Source organism: Felis catus, chromosome D3 (genome assembly GCF_018350175.1).
Source record: "Felis catus isolate Fca126 chromosome D3, F.catus_Fca126_mat1.0, whole genome shotgun sequence".
NCBI lineage: Eukaryota > Metazoa > Chordata > Mammalia > Carnivora > Felidae > Felis > Felis catus.
In genome coordinates, this window is record NC_058379.1 from 44576457 (window position 1) to 44597295 (window position 20839).

A 20839-nucleotide genomic window follows, 5' to 3' on the forward strand; every position below is an offset into this window, starting at 1 on the left:
GCAAGATCATGACCTGAGCCGAAGTCAGATGCTTAACTGACTGAGCCACGCAGGCACCCCTAGAAAGAAATCTTTGCATATCTGATTTTTATTCTTAACTGGTCAGAGACACTTCTTTCTCTTTGTGGTTGCTTTAGAAAGAAGAGTTTATTTCCATGGTTACAGGAAGTTAGTAACAGGTTTTTATATGTTAAGACCTCTCATTTAAATTAAATAGAGGAGGATATAATAGTGCCATATTGTAAAAGCTTATTCAGGGAACCTTTTTTCTTTGGAGTGATAGATAGGACTGGGGGAACAGAAATGGTAACAGCATTGAAAAATGCTTAATGGGGGCGCCTGGGTGGCTCAGTCGGTTAAAGTGTCCAACTTTGACACAGGTCATGAACTCATGGTTTGTGAGTTCGAGCCCCACGTTGGGCTCTGTGCTGACAGCTCAGAACCTGGAGCTTACTTCGGATTCTGTGTTGTCTCCTCTCTCTGCCCCTCTCCCGATCGCACTCTGTCTCTCTCTCAAAACAAAATAAACTTTAAAAAAAAAAAGAAAAAAAAAAAGAAAAATGCTTATGTGTAGCAGAGAAGAATGTGTAGCAGTGATTGCAGTCATGTGAAATACCCATGTATGACAAATTAAAACTAGATATTGTTTTTATCCATGAGATTATTAATGGTATGGAGAAATAGTACACTCTCTAGAGCCAATTTGGCTCTGTCGGAATTGTAAACAAATACATATGGTGATTAGGTGGCTTTTTAAGAATCACTAATGAAATACTGACCCTGTTTGCACAAAGATGTACATACGATGATGTTCTTTATAGTATTGTTTGTAATAGTGAAAATTTGGAAATACTTTAAAAGATAGTAGGAGAATGGTTAAATGCATTAATGTATAACCATGTAATGGACTGCTGTAGCCATGAATTGAAATAAGTAGGTCTATTTCTGTGACATTGAAAATAAATCTTCCAAAGTACATTCTCTGAGAAAAAAGAAGTCCCAGAATTTTATTTATATATATGTACATATGTGTATATATGTATATATACATACATATAAATATAAAATATATAAAATCTGTTTATGAAAAAGGAAGCAACTCTGTATGTTAGAAGTTATCAGTGCACTAATAGAAGATCACAGGGATACACAATGGAGTGTTTGTGTCCCAGTTTCATTAGATTTTTTTAATTGAAGTATATAGTTGACAACACAGTGAATATTTACAGTGGTTTGGGGATGGGATAGGGGATGGGGATCCAGGTGTGTTTGTGTGAAATGGAAATTTCACTTTCACTTTATATGTTTCTGAAAGGTTTTAATATTTAACAGTAGTGTATTTTATAACAATTTTTAAAACGTAAGGGGAAACTAGACAAGGATCGTATTAGGGTGTGAGATTACAGGTAAGTCTTTCCTTAAATATGTGTAATTATAAAAGGGAAAATAAATTGTTCAGGACATAATTGCAAAGGATTGCTTTACTGTGCTCATGTGTTAGAAAATTTTTTTGCCCTGCAATGTTTAAGAATGTTGTGTTAAAATTAAGTAAAGTTACCTATTTTGAGTTTTGGCTTTGATTTTTAGGTGGACCTTCAATCCTGCCGTTCTCACTAAAGCAAACATTGTCCGGAGTGGGGATGCTGCTCAAGGTGCAGAAGGAGGTACCTCACAGTTTCAAGTGGGTGATCTTGTACAAGTTTGTTATGATCTGGAAAGAATCAAACTTCTACAGAGAGGACATGGAGAATGGGCTGAAGCTATGCTCCCAGTAAGTATATCTAAAATAGTTTCAGACTAGGAATAATAAAACAGTTTTAGACTAGGAATTACATTATACGTGTGTAGATTTAAAAAATATTTGAAGTTTGGAAACTAAATTAGCATAATTCTTCAAGAATTGTACTTGGGGGCACCTGGGTGGCTCAGTCAGTTTAAGCGTCCAACTTTAGCTGAGGTCATGATCTTGCGGTTCATGGGTTTGAGCCCCAAATTGGGCTTTGTGCTGACAGCTCAGAGCCTGGAGCCTGCTTCAGATTCTGTGTCTCCCTCTCTCTGTCCCTCCCTCAGTTGCACTCTGTGCCTCTCTCTGTTTTCATTGGCTGCTAGGCATACTTACGTCTTTTATTGTCTAATTTGTTCCAGTTAAATTAGCCCAGGAAGGTCCATGTAAGGCTACAGTTAGTAGTGTTTTAAAGAGCTGTTACTGGAGAATGTAACGTAGGTGGAAGGTAACAGGGACTTCCCTGATACTTAATCCCAGAATGAGAGAGAGATGCTCATCCAGTTGCTAGCAGTGCTGGACCACCACTGCTTGCCTTAGTTGGGGGCCTGCCTCTCTAAAACTTAGAGTATGAAAGAGCAACTCTGAATGTGTGCCTTCTGAGCTGCCTTTGCTCCCAAAGAGTTATGGTGTAATTTTTAACTTATTCATTCGACACATTTTTCACCAAATGTTCAGGAATAACAGAAAAATTTGTTTGTTCTGCCCTTTTTGCATCCATCCTCTTTCTCCATCTGTCCCTCGCTCTTACCTTCTGTCCCTTCCTTCTGTACTACTACCCGTTCTGTTCTGCTGCCCCCCATACTTTCTTGCCCTATATCCCATTTCCTTCCACTTTGCTGTGTCCTCGTGTTTAGCCCTCCACTTTGCTACCCCTACTCCTTTCTCATCCAGTCACAAAATTTGTCCTATCCTGGCCACCCCACCCCCCACCCGAGTCCCATCCCATTCAGTGCTTCCTTCCTTTACTGTGTACCCCCCCTCCCATCTCTCTTCATGTCTCATCCCCCTATCCTGTATTGTCTAGTGCTCTGTCCTGGCCAGCACCATCTCCTATCTCGTCTAGCCCTCTGCCTCCTCCCATCCTGTCCATTACCCCCTCCCTGTCCTTCATGTTGTGCTGCCCTTCCATCAGTCCATCCTTCCTTTCTGCCTTGCTCCCTTGGCAGATATTTTAGCACAAACAATGTACCTATTAGGCTTCAAAGATTTAGTAGTGAACAAGACACAAAGAAATCTATTGTTATGGTGTTTTCATTCCAAGACATTTCATAGTTTGCAGATGCTGCTGACATCATTTTTTTATTGTTTTAGGTAGGTAGTGACTAAGTGATAATTGTCTGTGTTGCAGGAGCTGTATTTTAGAATTCTGGTGTCAAAAAACTAAGTTCCATATGATCTTTTGTTTGCTTTTATTAAAGTTTATTTTTAGACAGAGTGTACATGCATGTGCACTAGTGGGGGACGGGCAGAGAGAGAGAGGGAAACAGAGAATCTCAAGCAGGCTCCATGCTCAGTGAGGAGCCCAGTGAAGGTCTGGATCTCAAAACCGTGAGATCATGACCTGAGCTGAAATCAAGAGTCAGCTGCCCAACTGACTGACCCACCCATGTGCCTTTTGTTTGCTTTTGATAGTAACATTGGTTAAAAAATGTATTGATGTACTTTAAGCCTATGTTAGTTAAATGGAATCTTTTGACATGTTTTATATGAGATACATATATTATTTAAGATTTTTTATAGTCAAAATGTTTTTGTTTTTCCCCTTAGCAGTGACAGCTTATATATAGCAGTGTATGTCTTTTGTGTGCCTAGTTATTCTGAGCACTGTGCTAAATTATATACACACACACACACACACACACACACACACGTGCACACACAGATATGTGTACACACACAAACACATACACAGACTTTGTCATAGGAGCATTATAAGCAGATGGTTGTATGGCATCTTTATTTTATTTTTTTTTCTTTTTCTTTTTTTAAAAAAAAATTTTTTTTTTTTAATGTTTATTTTTGAGACAGAGAGAGACAGAGCATGAATGGGGGAGGGGCAGAGAGAGAGGGAGACACAGAATCGGAAGCAGGCTCCAAGCCATCAGCCCAGAGCCTGACACGGGGCTCGAACTCACGAACCATGAGATCGTGACCTGAGCTGAAGTCGGACGCTCAACCGACTGAGCCACCCAGGCGCCCTGGCATCTTTATTTTAAAGATGAGGAATCAGAGCTAAGTTTCTGAACTGAAGTTTGAACTCAAATCTGTTTTACTTCAAAGCCTAAGTGCTCTATCTCCCATAGTAAGCTTTCATATAAGCAAAACCTGTAGGTTATAGCTAGAGGGGAATTCTTGGGTTCCACTGGTGATGGTGTAGAATTTTAATTTTCCTAAATTGTCTTGATAAAAATAGTCAACAACTAGATTAGCATAACCAAAAAAAAAAAAGGCGCAAGCATCTGTATTAAAACCAGGTGACAGAGTAGCCAATTGAACCCTAAAATATGAATGAGTAGTGAGAAAACACTGACAGCTACTGGGTCTATATCTGTTTGTCTGGCAGCAGAGAGAATTAATGGGGATCAGATGGACCCAAGAACAAGGGAGCTCCAATATAGCTAACAAGTATTCATTGGCTAGTATAGTAGATGAATGTGGAAACAACAGCTAAACCTGGGAGGGCTTTTGCAGACCTCATTTTGGGGTGAGGGTAATAGGTCCATGCCAAAGTTTGAAGGGGCTTGAGCAGCCTGAATCTGTAAACTCTCAGAGTGAATCAGCCATAGCTCCCTTTCTGGGCAGAGCCCTCCATTAAGGAGAAGGTGCTGGGAATAGAAACTAAATTGAGTAGGATAGAGACAGTAGGGACAGAGGAAGGATAAAAGTTTGAAGCGATCATAATCAAATCCCCATACAAAATTATTGTTGAAAAAAGACAATAAGGAATAGCATAACTTCTCTACAGACAAACGAAAGTACAGTAGAAGATACCACAGAAAACTAAAATCTAATGATTCAAAATGAGCTAACAAATTAAAATGATAAAAGATGAGTGAAATGGATCATAATTATTTTTTAATTTTTATTTATTTTTAAAGAACTTACATACTTTTTTAATGTTTATTGATTTATTTTGAGAGAGAGAAAGGGTACGAGTGGAGAGGAGGTGCAGAGAGAGAGAGAGAGGAGAGAGAGAGAATCCCAAGTAGGCTCTGTGAGCTGTAAGCATGGAGCCTGAGGCGGGGCTAGATCCCATGAACCATAGATCATGACCTGAGCTGAAATCAAGAGTCAGACACTGAACTGACTGAGCCACCCAGGCACTCTGAAATGGATCATAATTAGAAATGAGGTGATAGAACTTAGGAAAGAATTGAAAAGGAAAGATAATTTCAGAAATGAGGAGTAAGCTTGATGCAACACATCAAATAAATATAACATAATGCCTTTAAGAGAAACAAGGTAAAAAGGAAGAAAATTTTTATTTTTTATTTTTTATTTAAAAAAAATTTTTTTTTCAACATTTATTTATTTTTGGGACAGAGAGAGACAGAGCATGAATGGGGGAGGGGCAGAGAGAGAGGGAGACACAGAATCGGAGACAGGCTCCAGGCTCTGAGCCATCAGCCCAGAGCCCGACGCGGGGCTCGAACTCACGGACCGCGAGATCGTGACCTGGCTGAAGTCGGACGCTTAACCGACTGCGCCACCCAGGCGCCCCAGGAAGAAAATTTTTTAAATAAAAAAAGGTAAAAAGTATTTCAGGGAAAGTGACAAATATAGATTACCTAATATATGTGTATTAGGAGTCCTTGCAAAAAAGGAAAAACAAAAGCCAAAGCAATGGACTATAAAGCTACTAAAATTTGTAATTCCAGGAAAAATGCCCCTGAATTAAAAACTTTAAAGTTAAATATTAAAAGGATACATTGTATAGCTGGGAAAACTGAGAACCCCAAACACTGAGCCATTTTCTGGTAAATAATTGAATCTTCAAGAAAAGAAAACAATTCTTTGGGTATCTAGGGAAAAAGGTCAAGTTTTACTTACAAAGAAAAGAAAATCAGATTATTGTTAAGGAAAAAAACATCTCTGTGCTTTGTGATCTCAGCGAAATAACATTTATTTAAGGTACTCAAGGAACAAAAATGTAAGCTAAGAGTTTTATATATAACCAACTGACTTTCAAGTATAAAAGCTACAAGTTGCTATGAACATGTAAGAGTTTATAGAATCTTGTTCCCATTAGCTTTTTCTGATTAATCTCCTGAAAAATGTTTCAGACAATCAACATGAGAGATATCAACTGAAAGCTGATAGTGATCATTAAATATGTATTTATTTGTTGAACTAAGATTAAATGATGGTTAAAGGAAGAGGTAGAGTCTGTATAATGGTTTTATGCTCTAACAACACAGATAAAATGTAACTTTATAGAGTATAACTCAAAAAATGGGGTGGGAATGGAGAGAGCATATATGGAAAGTTTAGCAAGCTGCTCGATTGCCTTTTAGTTATTATGTGGAACTAAATACTACTATTTTAAACCTATATATATATATATATATATATATATATATATATATATATATATATATACATATATATATATACACACACACACACACACATATATATACATATATATATGTATATATATATATATGTTTTTTTTTTTAAATTTAAATTTAAGTTAGTGAACATACCGTATCATCTTGGTTTCAGGAATAGAACCCAGTGATTCATCATTTGCAAATAACACCCAGTGCTCATCCCAACAAGTGCCTTCCTTTTTTTTTCTTTTTTTTTTTTTTAATAATTTAACTTTGTTTTTTATTTTTTATAATTTACATCCAAATTAGTATATAGTGAAGCAATGATTTCAGGAGTAGATTCCTTAATGCCCCTTTAAATTTTTTTTTTTTTAATGTTTTTATTTTTGAGAGAGAGAGAGAGAGCGCGAGCATGAGTGGGAGAGGGGCAGAGAGAGAAGGAAACAGAATTTGAAGCAGACTCCAGGCTTTGAGCTGTTAGCACAGAGCCCGATGTGGGGCTAGAACTCACAAACCATGAGATCATGACCTGAGCTGAAGTTGGACGCCTTACTGATTGGGCCACCCAGGCGCCTCCCAACAAGTGCCCTCCTTAATGCCCATCACCCATTTAGCCCATCCCCCTTCCCCCATCTCCCCTCTGGTACCCCTCAGTTCTCTGTATTTTAGAATCTATTATGGTTTGCCTCCCTCTGTGTTTTTATCTTATTTTTCCTTCCTTTTCCCTATGTTCATCTGTTGTGTTTCTTAAATTACATATATGAATGAAATCATATATTTGTCTTTCTAAACCAAAATATTAGGGAGAAAGAAGGTAAGGGTAAGAACATGAATGACTAATTTCAATGTTGTACATACTAGGGAACCAATTGACTCACTCTGTCTCTCTTTTTTTTTTTTGAAGAGGGACTAAGGTTTTATATATATATATATATATATATATATATGTATAAAATACTAGTATTATTGTAAATATAACTAATTAGGACAATGCAGAGTTCATGTGACAAAAAGCAAACAATGGAGGGATTAACCGTGAAGTTAAAAAAACATGTTTCATATCTAAAAAAAGGAATATGGTGTAGGGAGAAAGGTAGATAGGAGACATCTTTGAATATATCTTGTTTTATAGATTTGATTTAAAACCACATATATCTTTTATACAATTATTAAGCAAAATTAAATTCAAAAAGGAAGTTCCTGAAAGTAGAAAATAAAATGAAATAAATGAACCTAAATGTGTTTCCTGTTGACATAACTGTACAGAGAAAAGTACAGGTGATTTTTAACACAGTTGTTTGTCTTTATATCTTTTTAGGAAGAATATACACTAAAGAACTGCCTATAAAAAGGGATTTTTAACAATTTTCATTGATCTTGTTTTCTGTGGTAGTGCTAATATTATTATCCTGAGATTGTTTTATGTGTGATGTGACAAAAAAACAAAACAAATGAGTAGTTATATGATAATTTTAATTCTGTTATCCCCAGTGACTTTGAGAACCAGAATGATCAGAGTGGGAAAAGGAGATATGAATGTAACATAGAAGAGGCTAAGTAAAAACCCCGTAGTCTTGAATTTGAATTGGAAGAATGTTTGAACTTATGATTTATTTTATCATTAAAACAAAACATCTCCTCCCCTTTCCCCCCACTATTTCCTAGCTTTGTCCATGAAAAGACCTAGAAACAGTAACCATTCTAATAACAATACCAACCTTAGTGCCCAGATTACAGTCTTTTTTTTTTTTATTTTTTTTTAACGTTTATTTATTTTTGAGACAGAGAGAGACAGAGCATGAATGGGGGAGGGACAGAGAGAGAGGGAGACACAGAATCGGAAGCAGGCTCCAGGCTCTGAGCCATCAGCCCAGAGCCCGACACGGGGCTCGAACTCACGGACCGTGAGATCGTGACCTGAGCTGACGTCAGACGCTTAACCGACTGAGCCACCCAGGTGCCCCCAGATTACAGTCTTGAAATAGCCTTTCCCTCTGTATAGAAACCAGTCTTTGGAGAAATGGCTAATTCTAGCTCTTTGGAAGTGAACAAGATGAGTCTCATACCAGGTAGCAAGGAAGCTATCAAAGATTTCTAGGTCATGTTAAAAGGATCTAGCAGCCAATTTGAAGTGTTTCTTATTAAATACAGAGAAAGATGAATTTATTAAATTATACCAATTAGCAAAATTCAGATTGTAAGAAACTTTATAGGACAGTTGACCCTGTTTCTTCAACAAATAATTGGCAAAGAAAAATATATGTATACATATATTTTTGGACTTTATTGGAACTTGATTTAAGCATACTGACTTTATTGGACTTTATTTTGGACTTTATTGGAACTTGATTTAAGTATACTGAAGAATTTTATCATTTATGAAGCAATTGGAAATTTGAACACTGGTATTTTATTTTATTACAGAGTTGATAATTTTGGCAGGGTTGGTAGTAGTATCAGGTTTGTTTTTTTTAAAAGTTTATGTGATGAATAGTACAGGGAGTTAACAATAGGTAGGGGAGAATAAGATTGGCCATGAGCTGAAAATTGTTAAGAGTTGATGGGTATACAGGGATTCAATATACTATTGTCTTCTTATGTATGTTTGAGACTTTCTATAATAAGCGGTTAAGGGGGAAAACAAGGAATGCAGCCTCATAGAGTTTGAGAGGATGGAAAATTCCAAGAGGAAATGTGTAATGAGAAGTTAAAATTGGTGTGTGTTGGAGGGCAGAGAGAGGAATAAATGGGGCTATAGAATTATATTTTGGAGTCTTTGGAAATAAGGTGATAGTTGTCAGAGTAGATTACATTTTTAAGGAGGAAGAGTAAAAAACTAAGGAATAAAATTTGGGGAAGAATGAATAGATTTAGGGATCTGAAAATGGACAAGGAGCCAGTGAGTGAAGAAAGAGAAGGAATAGGCAGAAAGGTTAGACTGTCATTCAGAAATCAAAGGAATAGTTTCAAGAAGCTAGGGTCCAATGCTGTGGAGAGATCAAAAAATAAAGCACTCAATCAAGGGCAGTTTACTCTGTGTTAGGAAGTAGTCAGATATTGTCAATATTCTAAACTAATTTTCTAGTATTGTAATTTGCTATTCTCTTGTGTTGAAGAGAATGGGTTTTGGACTGGAGTTTGAAATGGAGCTAATAGTACTTAATTTTCAGGATTTTATGTATTAGGTAAGTCAATATGTATAAAGCTCTTGGAATACTATCTGCCACATGGTAAGAGTTGCCGCTGATTGTGTTCTGAACCCAAATGCCCCTTTCCCTGTATATTTAATAAGCATGTTATTTCTACCTACTTCTGTCTTGGAATCAGTACTGATCCCATTTTGGTGTAAGTAATTTGTTTTAGAAATCAGGTTTTTTTTTTTAGGCTACATTAATGATGGATTTTAGACTATTTAATTTACAAATTCTCAAGATGTAACATAAGATTATGGGATTAAAAGGTTGAATATCAAAAAGCAAAATTTTGTGAACTTTTATAATTGATAGACTGTCATGATATTTTTGATTTTATATTCTTTTTTTTTTTTAAGTTTATTTTGAGAGAGAGAGAGAGAGAGAGAGAGAGCGTGTGCATGCACGAGCGGTGGAGGGGCAGAGAAGAGGGAGAGAATCCCAAACAGGCTCCGAACTGTCAGCATGGAGCCCAGTGCTGGGCTTGATCCCATGACCATGAGATCATGATGTGAGCTGAAATCAAGCGTTGGATGCTCAACTGAGTCAGCCACTCAGACCCCCTTGTTTTTATATTCTTGTGGAAGTATGGTAGTTTTGTTTATTAAAAATTTTTTTTAATGTTTATTTTTGAGAGTGAGAGACAGAGTGAGTGTGAGGAGGGGAGGGGCAGAGTGAGAGGGGGACAGAGGATCCGAAGCAGGCTCAGCACAGATAACAGTGATCCCCATGCAGGGCTCCAACTCACTAACCATGAGATCATGACCTGAGCCAAAGTCGGACACTAAACTGACTGAGCCACCCAGATGCCCTGTTTATTAAAATGTTTTTTAGGGATGCTCTTTAAAGTTTTTAAATAACCCATTTGAAAATGATTGTCCTTTAAATGTTTTTTCTTTAGTAAAAAATAAAAATTAATACTTTAAACGTGTAAGAACTGGTGATCTATTTTTACGGTACGTACTTTAGACTTGACAACATGAACTAATTTTTTTTTTTTTTTTTTTTTTTAAGACTTTAGGTAAAGTTGGCCGAGTACAGCAGATTTATTCAGACAGTGATTTAAAGGTGGAAGTTTGTGGAACATCTTGGACATACAATCCAGCAGCAGTTTCCAAGGTGGCATCTGCTGGATCAGCCATTAGCAATGCATCTGGTGGTATGTTTGTATCGTGTTTCTTTAAAAGTAATATGGTTTACATTAGAACCTTTGCTAATTCCTCAGTTCTCATGTACAGATAATGTCATAGATAACCTCACTTGAATGTCAACTAACTTCTGCATTTTCACTACAGGTGTTTTTTGTTTTGTTTTGTTTTTCTTTTTTTCATATGGTGAACAGTTTTTGTTTTGGCTGAGGTATGCCCTGGAAAATTTCCATAAGTAGGTGCTTTTTCTTGGATATTATATCAAGGGTTAATTCAATATTGTACCCTTTAGTCAGAACTTATCGCTTTCTTAGACTGTTTTATTCTCTTTTTATTTTCAATGTTATTGCTAGCTGATGGCTTTCTTCCTGGATATTTTTACATATCGGCCATATTTCTTTCTTACTGTTTAATAAGAGTTATTATACATGCCACAATAAGTAGAAAACCATTTTGAAATGTGAATAAGCTGGATGCTCGGGTAGACTCATGCCCAAAGTCTTTCCTTCCTGTGCTCCAGCTTTATATACATAACCTCAATTCATTTTAAAACAAATTACTGTGTATTAGCATTCAGAAAAGAAGATAGAACCATAACTATAAATTATAAGAAAGTAAAGGAAAACATTGGGCGACCTCCAGTTTTATTTTGTACTGCTTTCTACTTCCTCTACTGCTGTCTTTTCTTTCCTGTTGTAATTTGCTAGTGTACTTAAAGTTTAAATTAGGTGGTGTTATTTTTACCTTTTGGTTAGGTGGCATTACAGCCAACTGGCTACTACAAATTGAAAGAGCGAGGGATGGTTAATATCCTACTCAAATCATGTGTACTTGGTGGTGGTCCACTTGGTGATTTCTTTGCTTTTTACTAAGTAGATCTAAGAATTAAGGGATGGTACTGGGTAATGTCTCTACTGATTAATGCTGTTTAGAAAAAATATCTTATGACAGTGAGTCTGTATAAATATGCCCCTAGTTCATTTTTGTTAGTCAATACCAATATGTATGTTGTTGGCACTTAGATGACCATTTTCAACTGAAAATTGGTTTGTCCCTAAAACGTTTCCCCAAATATTATAGAGAGTACGTTGCTTCTGAATCATAATCATTCATTTGTTGATTTATTCTAAGGTCTGTAGCATTGAGATCTGAGAATTGATGTGATATGCTTAAAACCTGAAAGAAAGTTTGTATTGTTATAATACTCCCATTGTAGTGTTTTTATTTGTGATTATCTTTGGTATGGCTTCTAAATCTTGAATTGTTACTTGTCTCTAACTCTCTACTTTTTCTGAAGTTATAACTTGAAATACATGAATTGGAGAAAGCTGGGAATACTTATGGGTTGGAATTTAATGCAGCTTTCTATGGTAGTAATTATAACTTGCCTGGGTACTATCTGTAGTAGCGTACAAAAATAACATTGATGATAGAAATATTAAAAAAGGAAAAGTATGTGTTCTAGATGTATGGGTAATGCTTGTCTGTTAGTAGTTAAGCTTTGAGATCCTCCTATGTTAGCAGCTTTATTTGATGCTTTACAGAAAGACTCTCCCAACTCTTGAAGAAATTATTTGAAACCCAAGAATCTGGTGACCTCAATGAAGAATTAGTTAAGGCTGCTGCCAATGGAGATGTTGCTAAAGTGGAAGATTTGCTAAAAAGACCAGATGTGGATGTGAGCATTTTAAAAATTATTTGAAGCATACACAAAAATAGAATAGTATAATGAACATTAGAGTTCAGTAATTTCATTTAAGTCCATTAATTTCCAACTGCGCTTCATCTATTCCTTCTTCCTTTTTTCTCTGAGGTATTTTAAAGACACTGGACATCATTCTTCAGTGTACTTTTCTAAAAGATCTTGACATTTTCTTATTTTAACATTGTGACCTCCTAAATTTATGATTGATAATTAAAAAACAATTTTTTTTTAACATTTATTTATTTTTGAGAGATAGAGAAAGAGCAGGAGCAGGGGACGGGCAGAGAGAGAGGGAGACACAGAATCTGAAACAGGCTCCAGGCTCTGAGCTGTCAGCACAGAGCCTGATGTGGGGCTTGAACTCAACAAACCATGAGATCATGACCTGAGCTGAAGTCGGACCCTTAAACGACTGAGCCATCCAGGCGCCCCTATAATTGATAATTTTTACATTTAGGTTTTTAAGTGGTTAGTGTCCTTTTGGGAAATTCAGTGAATTCTTCTCATGGAGATGTCATCTTACCATGTTTTTAAAATATATTGTAGTAAATTTTATAAGCAGTTTTCTATCCCTCTTTTCAAAACATTTAAACTTTTTTCCTGTGAGAATTGACTTACAGTTTAGAATGCAGATGAAGTAGAGGTCATACATTTTGTAAATCTTAGTAGTTTATTGTATTTTACCATTCACATAAACCATATTTTAAGTGGGCCATTTGGGCTCTAGTTTAGTCATTCATTGGCTTTGCCATTGCTCCCATGTCAGCACCAATACAGTGTTCAATGTTGGCCCAGATTGTGGTTGGAGTGGCACTTTGAGTCATTGTCACTGTTCTGTGACACTGTTTGTTGCCTTTGTATTTAAGTATGCTAGACAGTTTGAAGATCTGATCTATAATTGTAAGATATAAACATCATATTCCCAGGAGCTCATGTGGCATTTCATGTTTATTAGGGAGATGTCAGTTGCAGCAGCACAACACAGTGATTCCTTTTTTTTTTTTAAGTTTATTTAGAGAAAGAGAGAGAGCTAGAGAGAGCGCGTGTGCGTGCACGCGCAAGTGGGGAAGGGGCAGAGAGAGGGAAAGAGAGAATCCCAAGCAGGCTCCACACCAAGCACAGAGCCTGATGCAGGGCTTGAACTCAGGAACTGCGAAATGATGACCTGAGCCGAAGTTGGATGCTCAACTGATTGAGCCACCCAGGCGCCCCAGCACAGTGACTTCTTTATTGTCAGATATCACAAATAATTTATTTAAATTATCAAAATTATGTAAATTATCAAAGTTTAAAGTATCAAATGATTTTTGTGTTTGATAGATTTTTTTTATATTCAGCCAAGCAGATTTATATTTTATTATACTTAATTTTTTCTTCATTTAATTACTAATTTAGTTTTTTTTTTTAAAAAAACAATATACATTCTAAAAATTTAAAGGGAAAAAATAGTTCTACAGGGTTTGTTACAAAAATCATTTCCTTCTCAACTCTGTTTTCCCATCCTTTAGGGGCAGCTGTTTTCACGTCTTTCAGCTGATTTTCTTTTTTTTTTTTTTTTTTTTTAATTTTTTTTTCAACGTTTATTTATTTTTGAGACAGAGAGAGACAGAGCATGAACGGGCGAGGGGCAGAGAGAGAGGGAGACACAGAATCGGAAACAGGCTCCAGGCTCCGAGCCATCAGCCCAGAGCCCGACGCGGGGCTCGAACTCACGGACCGCGAGATCGTGACCTGGCTGAAGTCGGACGCTTAACCGACTGCGCCACCCAGGCGCCCCTCAGCTGATTTTCTTCATATATTTTGCCTCCATATCTTCCAGTAACATCTATTGTTTTTTCTTGATTTTTATGGTTGGGGAGTTATCTTTCAATACTTCACTGTGAAAATGAGGTTTCAGCTTTCTTTCCAGCCCATTCCCTTCACACACATACACGCTCCTCCCAGTTTCTTTATGTGGTTAGGTTGTGTTGTAACTTTGTTAAGATTAAAATCGACTGTGCATGTTATTATTTAAATGACATTCATATCTGAGCTGTGACTGATTCTAGATTGTATTTTCCTATACAATTGTTTGCTTTCCTTGATGTTCATAATTTTTTTTTATTTAAAAAATTGAGGTGTAATTTACATATTGTGAAATACATGGAAAAGTTTTGACAAATGCAAACATCCATGTAATTCACACCCCTAATAAGATCTAGGACTTTTCCTTTATTCCAGAAAGTTCACTTGTAGTTTTTCCCAGTCAGTCCCTCTTAACTTCACACATAAAGTTTTTTTCATTTGTTTGTAATCTATATTGTTATAGTTAAGTCTTTTCCAAACTTCTAATTGACTAATCTTCCAAGACACTTAGTTATGTCAGGTATGTATTCATTTCATCTTCTGAGAGATGATAACATAGGAGAAAGATGTGTTTTTTTAAGTTATTTTTTTAATTTGAGGTCTTCCTCAAATCTCTGATCTTTGCTTGTCCATTCATCTCTGAATAAGACATTAAGCTACTTGGTGCTCTCTTTGCTTGGATAGAACTTAGTGACTGCCTTTGCATTATGGTGATTATGCATGTGGAGCTTTTGGGGTCTCTGAATGCTATCGTGTAGAGGTCTGTTCTTCATGGCTATTCAGTTGTTTAAGGGAAGAAACCATTTTTCTGTCTAGGGTCTATTTGCATGGCAACTAATGCTCTGTCATTGAGTTTGAGGAGAGGGTCTGGAGTGTGGCCATTGCACATCAGACATCTGCCTGGGGTTTTTCTTCTTAGCCCTGTGATGTGCTTGTTTTTGCAGGCTTTGACTTTGTCTGAAGTTCCTAGGTTTTGTGTTTCTTTTGTCTGTAAAGTCAGAACTTCTGTCTGCTTTCTCTCTTTCAAAAATGTGTTGCTTTTTATTGTTTTCTGATGTTAGCTCTTCCTTTCTCTTTGTCTTTATGTCTTTTTGTGTTTTTAATTTTTTTACTGTCTTTTTAGTGTAGTCTGAGGAGAAATGTGATATAAACATGTGACCAGGCTACCATTTTTAACCATCTTTTATGGTTTTATGGATGGGAGCGGATGGGGTGGGATTAAGGAATTGTACTTAGCCTTGGGTATGTCATTGGGAAATTATGCATTTATTCAACATCTGAAGTGAAGAAAAGATTGGAAATTATTGCTTTATAATATAATAGTTGTATATGGCTACCTTGCTAATTCATTTATGTATTCCTCATGATAGTTTGCTTATAGTTAGTATTCAGTATCTTTGTCAAATTGAATTTATTTATATAGTAGGCCATCTTTTCTGAAAGTTTTTATTCACCTCATTTTTTTTTTTTCATTGAAACATACTCTGAGCTTTTTAATTCAAATAGAAGTGAATATACAAAACTAAAACGACATTTCTCCCTCCCTTACTTTCTTTTTTTAACTTTTCAGATTGGCTAAAATAGTTCTTTCATAGCTCTTTGAACAGTAGAACTTTAACCTTTAAAACAAACAAACAAAAAAATGCCTGCCTCACTTCTAAATTACAGAAGAGTTTCTGGTGGTCTGTGCTAGGATATATGGAAAACCAACCTAAATTATTTTCAAAGAATCCTACAATGTGCTAGATTTAAACCTACATTATATATTGGCTCTTGGTGACATTCCTTCATCCTTTCTTTTTTGTATAGGTAAATGGACAATGTGCTGGTCACACAGCTATGCAAGCTGCTAGTCAGAATGGACATGTTGACATTTTGAAGTTACTTTTGAAGCAAAATGTGGATGTAGAAGCAGAGGTAATTAAACTGTTTGAAACATAAGTAAAAATTAATGTCCTAGAAATTATACTTCTATATTATAAGATGGATTGCTTTCATTCCTAAAGTTTAATCTTCACCTAAGGCTCTTCTGATTGAAAAGAAAAATTTGACAAGAGATAACATGAAGCATTTCTTGTTTTTCTTTTGATTCTTCAATATTGTAGCCATAACCATAAGTGAAGATAGGAATTGAGTTTTCCTTTACTATGGTAGGACCACCATGCTGCTGGGGGCTGAATTGGATTCATCCAAAAATCATACTGAGGAAGTTGAGGGAAGGGGAATGTATAGATCATGTAGGTCAAGATTTTTACTGATCTGTGACACTCAGAGGCCTTTCTTTGCTTTTTGTTTTCCCTTTCATAAGGGAATCAGTAATTTAGAACTTGTTTAGTCTTATTGTTTCTTGATTTTAATGTGGATCTTTGAAAATTTTACACGGCGTGTTTATCACTATGTGTGTGTGTGTGTGTGTGTGTGTGTATGCTTAAATTAATTTAGAGTATATTCTTTTAAAAAGGAAATGAATATTTTTTACTATCATTGGAATTTTAGTTGAGAATCTATATATGGTGTGAAGGATGGCTTCCTTTGTTATAGTTAACTATAACCTCATTATTGAAAAAATGTTAAAATCACATCTGTTTTAGTCTAGTGGAAGATTATTTAGGAATAAGTACAATTCTATCAAATTTAGACTAGGTAGAATGTTGTAATTTTGTCCAAATGATATTCCCATTTGAGGAAGCTTAATAAGGACTTGGATTTCTGAGGGCTAAATTAGTAGACGAGCCTATTTTTACTAATTAAAACATTTTAAAGACACATATTTCAAAAGAGAAGTCTTAAGTTATTTTTGCATTTTTCTCAGATTGAATGTATTTTGACAGCTACTGTTTTTTTTACAGTTGACAGCTAACTATGAAGAATCATTGGTGTTGTAGTTGTAAATAAGTGATTTTTGATACTGTAATTTTCTGTTGTCTAAAAAGAACTTGAATTTTATTTTATTTATTTATAAAAAAATTTTTTTTTAACGTTTATTTATTTTTGAGACACAGAGAGACAGAGCATGAATGGGGGAGGGTCAGAGAGAGGGAGCCACAGAATCTGAAACAGGCTCCAGGCTCTGAGCTGTCAGCACAGATCCTGACATGGGGCTCGAACTCACGGACCACGAGATCATGAGTTGTTCGCTCAACTGACTGAGCCACCCAGGTGCCCCATGAATTTTAAATTAGCATGTAGATGTTTATGAACTATATGATAGTTTCATTATTGTCATGTTTTTATGAATGAGATTATATGATTTGATTTTGCTTTTACAGTAGCAATTTTTAAGTCACTTCTTTCTTAGTTGTGAATTTAGGAACACGGTATCACAGGGGTTTTTTTTTGGTAATGAAAGAAAGACAATTTAAATTTAGTGTTTTGTAAATGGGAGATAGTTACTTTATTGTGTCATGGCTTGGAGAGATAGAATGAAATTCTCTGAGTTCAGTATCCCATTTTTTAATTTAATGAATCCAGAAACTACAGTAGCAACAACTACTAAGAAACCAAGGCCTTTCTGATTATAGCTAATAAGGCAAGAGGCCCCAAACCAAATTTTTTTGCCTCGTTTTTTATAAAGTGTGCTTTCTGATTCAGAATTTAATTAATACACCTGACAACGTGGGACTATCTAGCCATTTGTGTTTCTAAAGACTTCTTGTTCACATTAGGTGTTGTGTACAATGGGAGTGCAGTTGTGGGACTGGGAACAAAGTTGGCACTGTTCCTCTATTGAACTCAAATATACAACAAATGGTTAGTTGATACTTAAACCTGATGAGATTGGAGTGTGGCTCAGTAAGCTAAGTGTTTACAAATAATTTCTTTGAGAGTTTGAAAACTATGTCACCAGATCAGTGGGATACATCTGGACTTCAACCATACGTCCTCATTTGGATTTCCATTTTGTGCATTTTCTGTTTTAAAAACCATTGCAGGCAGATGTGATTCTATAAATTATTTCTATATGTATTTCTATAAAATAGTGTGAGGAAGGTGAATTAATAACAGTTTACCAATTGCAAACAAAAACCAAATTTAAAAATTGGGTTAAAATATAAATGCCAATTCATCGTCTAAGACTAAAAACATCCTCAAAGTCTCATTTTTCTAGAATTTAAGACTCTATTAGAAGCAGCAGTGTTATTTTATTTTATTTTTTTTTACAACAGTGGTTTTCAAGTGGGGGCATTTTTGTCCTATGGGGGACATTTGGAAATGTCTGGGACCATTTTTGATTGTCATAACTGGTAGGAGGTGTGGTGGTTTGGGTACTACTGGCATCTAGTGGGTAGAAACTAAGGATGCTACTGAATATCCCATAGCACATAGGACAGCTCCCATAACAAAGAACTATCTGGCCCAAAAGGTAAATAGGTCCAAAATTGAGAAACCCTGGTTTAAAAGATGGAGAAAATAGTTAATTTTACAAATGCACTTAAATTTGTGGTTCATCATTAGTCATTATTAACTTTTTTTATTGGAAATTTTAGATATTTATAAAAGAATAGTATAATGAATCCTGTGTTCCCATTACCTCACTTCAGTTGTTTTTCACGGCCAGTTTTGATTTATCTGTACCCTGTTCCCGCTCTGCTCCCCCTACTGAATTATACTGAAGCAGATCTAGATATATTATTTTATCTGTAAATATTTTGGTATGTATCCTAAAAGATAAGTGCTTTAAACTTCATTATACCTTTACCAAGTGTAAAAGCAATAATAATTAACAGTATTTTTTATTTTTATTTTTTCAATGTTCATTTTATTTTTGAGAGAGTGTGAGTGGGGGAGGGCAGAGAGAGAGAGAGGCAGACACAGAATCCGAAGCAGGCTCCAGGCTCTGAGCTGTCAGCACAGAGCCCGATACGGGGCTCAAACTCATGAACCATGAGATCATGACCTGAACCAAAGTTGGATGCTTAATCGACTGAGCCCACAATGTTTTTAAAAAACTAATTTTATTAAAACTTTTGAGGTTAGCTGAAGAATAAAGAGAGTAATATATTTTGTTCTTTAGTCATCTCATTCTGTAACCTTTCATTTTTTTCATGGGTATTAGGAAGTGAGTGGGTTGCAAACTATAGCCTGCAGGCCAAATCCAGCCCTCCATTTATGTTGTTAAGTATTACTGGAACACAGCACATTCATTCATTCATTCATTTATTTATTGTGCATGGCTGCTTTCATATTGCAACTGCAGAGTTGAATAGTTGTGACAAGATACTGTGTGATTTGTAAAATCTAAAATACTTTCTGGGCCTTTACAGAAAAGTTTGCTAGTCCCTAGTATAGATGACTGTTGCTTTTTGTTTTTCAGTTGATTTAAGCTATCATTACACTAAATTATACTCCTGAAGCCAATGTTACACCATATGTTAACAAACCAGAATTTAAATAAAAATTTGAAAAAGTAACCACTTAATTATTTCATATATATTGTACCTTTCTGATATGTGATAAGATTATATTTCTTTCCTATTTCTTTTTCTTAGGGAAAACTCAGCTATTTTGAAAAGTTGTCTCCATGTAGGTCATAACCTACTAAGTACAGTAGGATTACATTCTGTTACCTCCTTAATGTATAGGTAAAGGCACTGAGGACTGTGACATCTTAGGTATGTTTTTATAAGGGAGCTAATTTTGGATCCTGCAGGGACTAAGTATTTTTTTTCCACTGATGAAGTATAATATTAAAGGTGTGAAGGATTGAATGGAAGACCAGTTCTAAAAAGTGTGTCATTTACAATTAGTTTTCAAATGCAGTACAAATATATACTGCAGTTGTCAGGAAACTTGGGGTGGTTTTATCATTTAAGATTAATGAAAACTATTCTGAAGAAGAACAATACTAAATTTTATCAGGAAACCCAAGTTTTAATGGTATTGTTGCTGTCTAAAGAGATATTGGGTGAAAACTTTAATTGGTATAAGCTTCAGTTTCCTTATCTATGATAATAACTCAAAGGGTTGGGGTGTGGAGTAAGGGAAATAATTAAGATACTATTTATAGTATACATCACCACCAAAGGAATTTATGATGTTATTATTGCCTTTGTTTGACTGTTTCTTTCCAACTGGCAGAAGGTAGACAGTATAGTTTCTCAAGAAGTAGATACTAATTCTGTCCGATTCTGCTTGTCTAGTAATGAAAACAAAACTGTAGGGGCACCTGGGTGGCTCAGTCAGTTAAGTGTCCAACTCTTGATTTTGGCTCAGTTTCAGATCGTTTTGAACCATGATCTCATGGTTTGTGGGATCAAGCCCTGCCTTGGGCTTAGCGCTGACACTGTGGATCCTGCTTGGGATTCTCTCTCTCCCTGTCTTTCTGCTCCTCCCCCACGCACGTGCATGCCCTTTCTCTCTCTCAAAATAAGTAAATAAGTTAAAAAAAAACCAAAACTGTAGTAACAGTTTATGTAAATGTAAAACTGAGAAGGAAAGGGCAAGTGGGCTTCAAGACTGGGCAGTTTAAGGAAATTCTTTTCTTAAAAACAAGTTAGGGCTCAGGATAATAATCTTCAAAGTGGCTCTAGGAATTGGTATACATAGTTCCTGAAGGATCCATGTTGATTTAGATTATGAATGGAGGCTTCCCTACCTCCTTATTCCACACT

At 35.7% G+C, this 20839-nt stretch overlaps 1 protein-coding gene across 1 annotated transcript in view; it reads left to right on the plus strand.

Annotated features, from left to right (window-relative positions):
- Positions 1–20839, plus strand: part of MIB1 (MIB E3 ubiquitin protein ligase 1) — a 128213-nt gene that overhangs the window by 38292 nt on the left and 69082 nt on the right. The window contains exons 7-10 of the mRNA XM_011288075.4: positions 1588–1771; positions 10545–10689; positions 12223–12356; positions 16038–16145. Of these exons, the coding sequence (XP_011286377.2) occupies positions 1588–1771; positions 10545–10689; positions 12223–12356; positions 16038–16145 (571 nt within the window). The remainder of the gene's footprint in view (positions 1–1587; positions 1772–10544; positions 10690–12222; positions 12357–16037; positions 16146–20839) is intronic.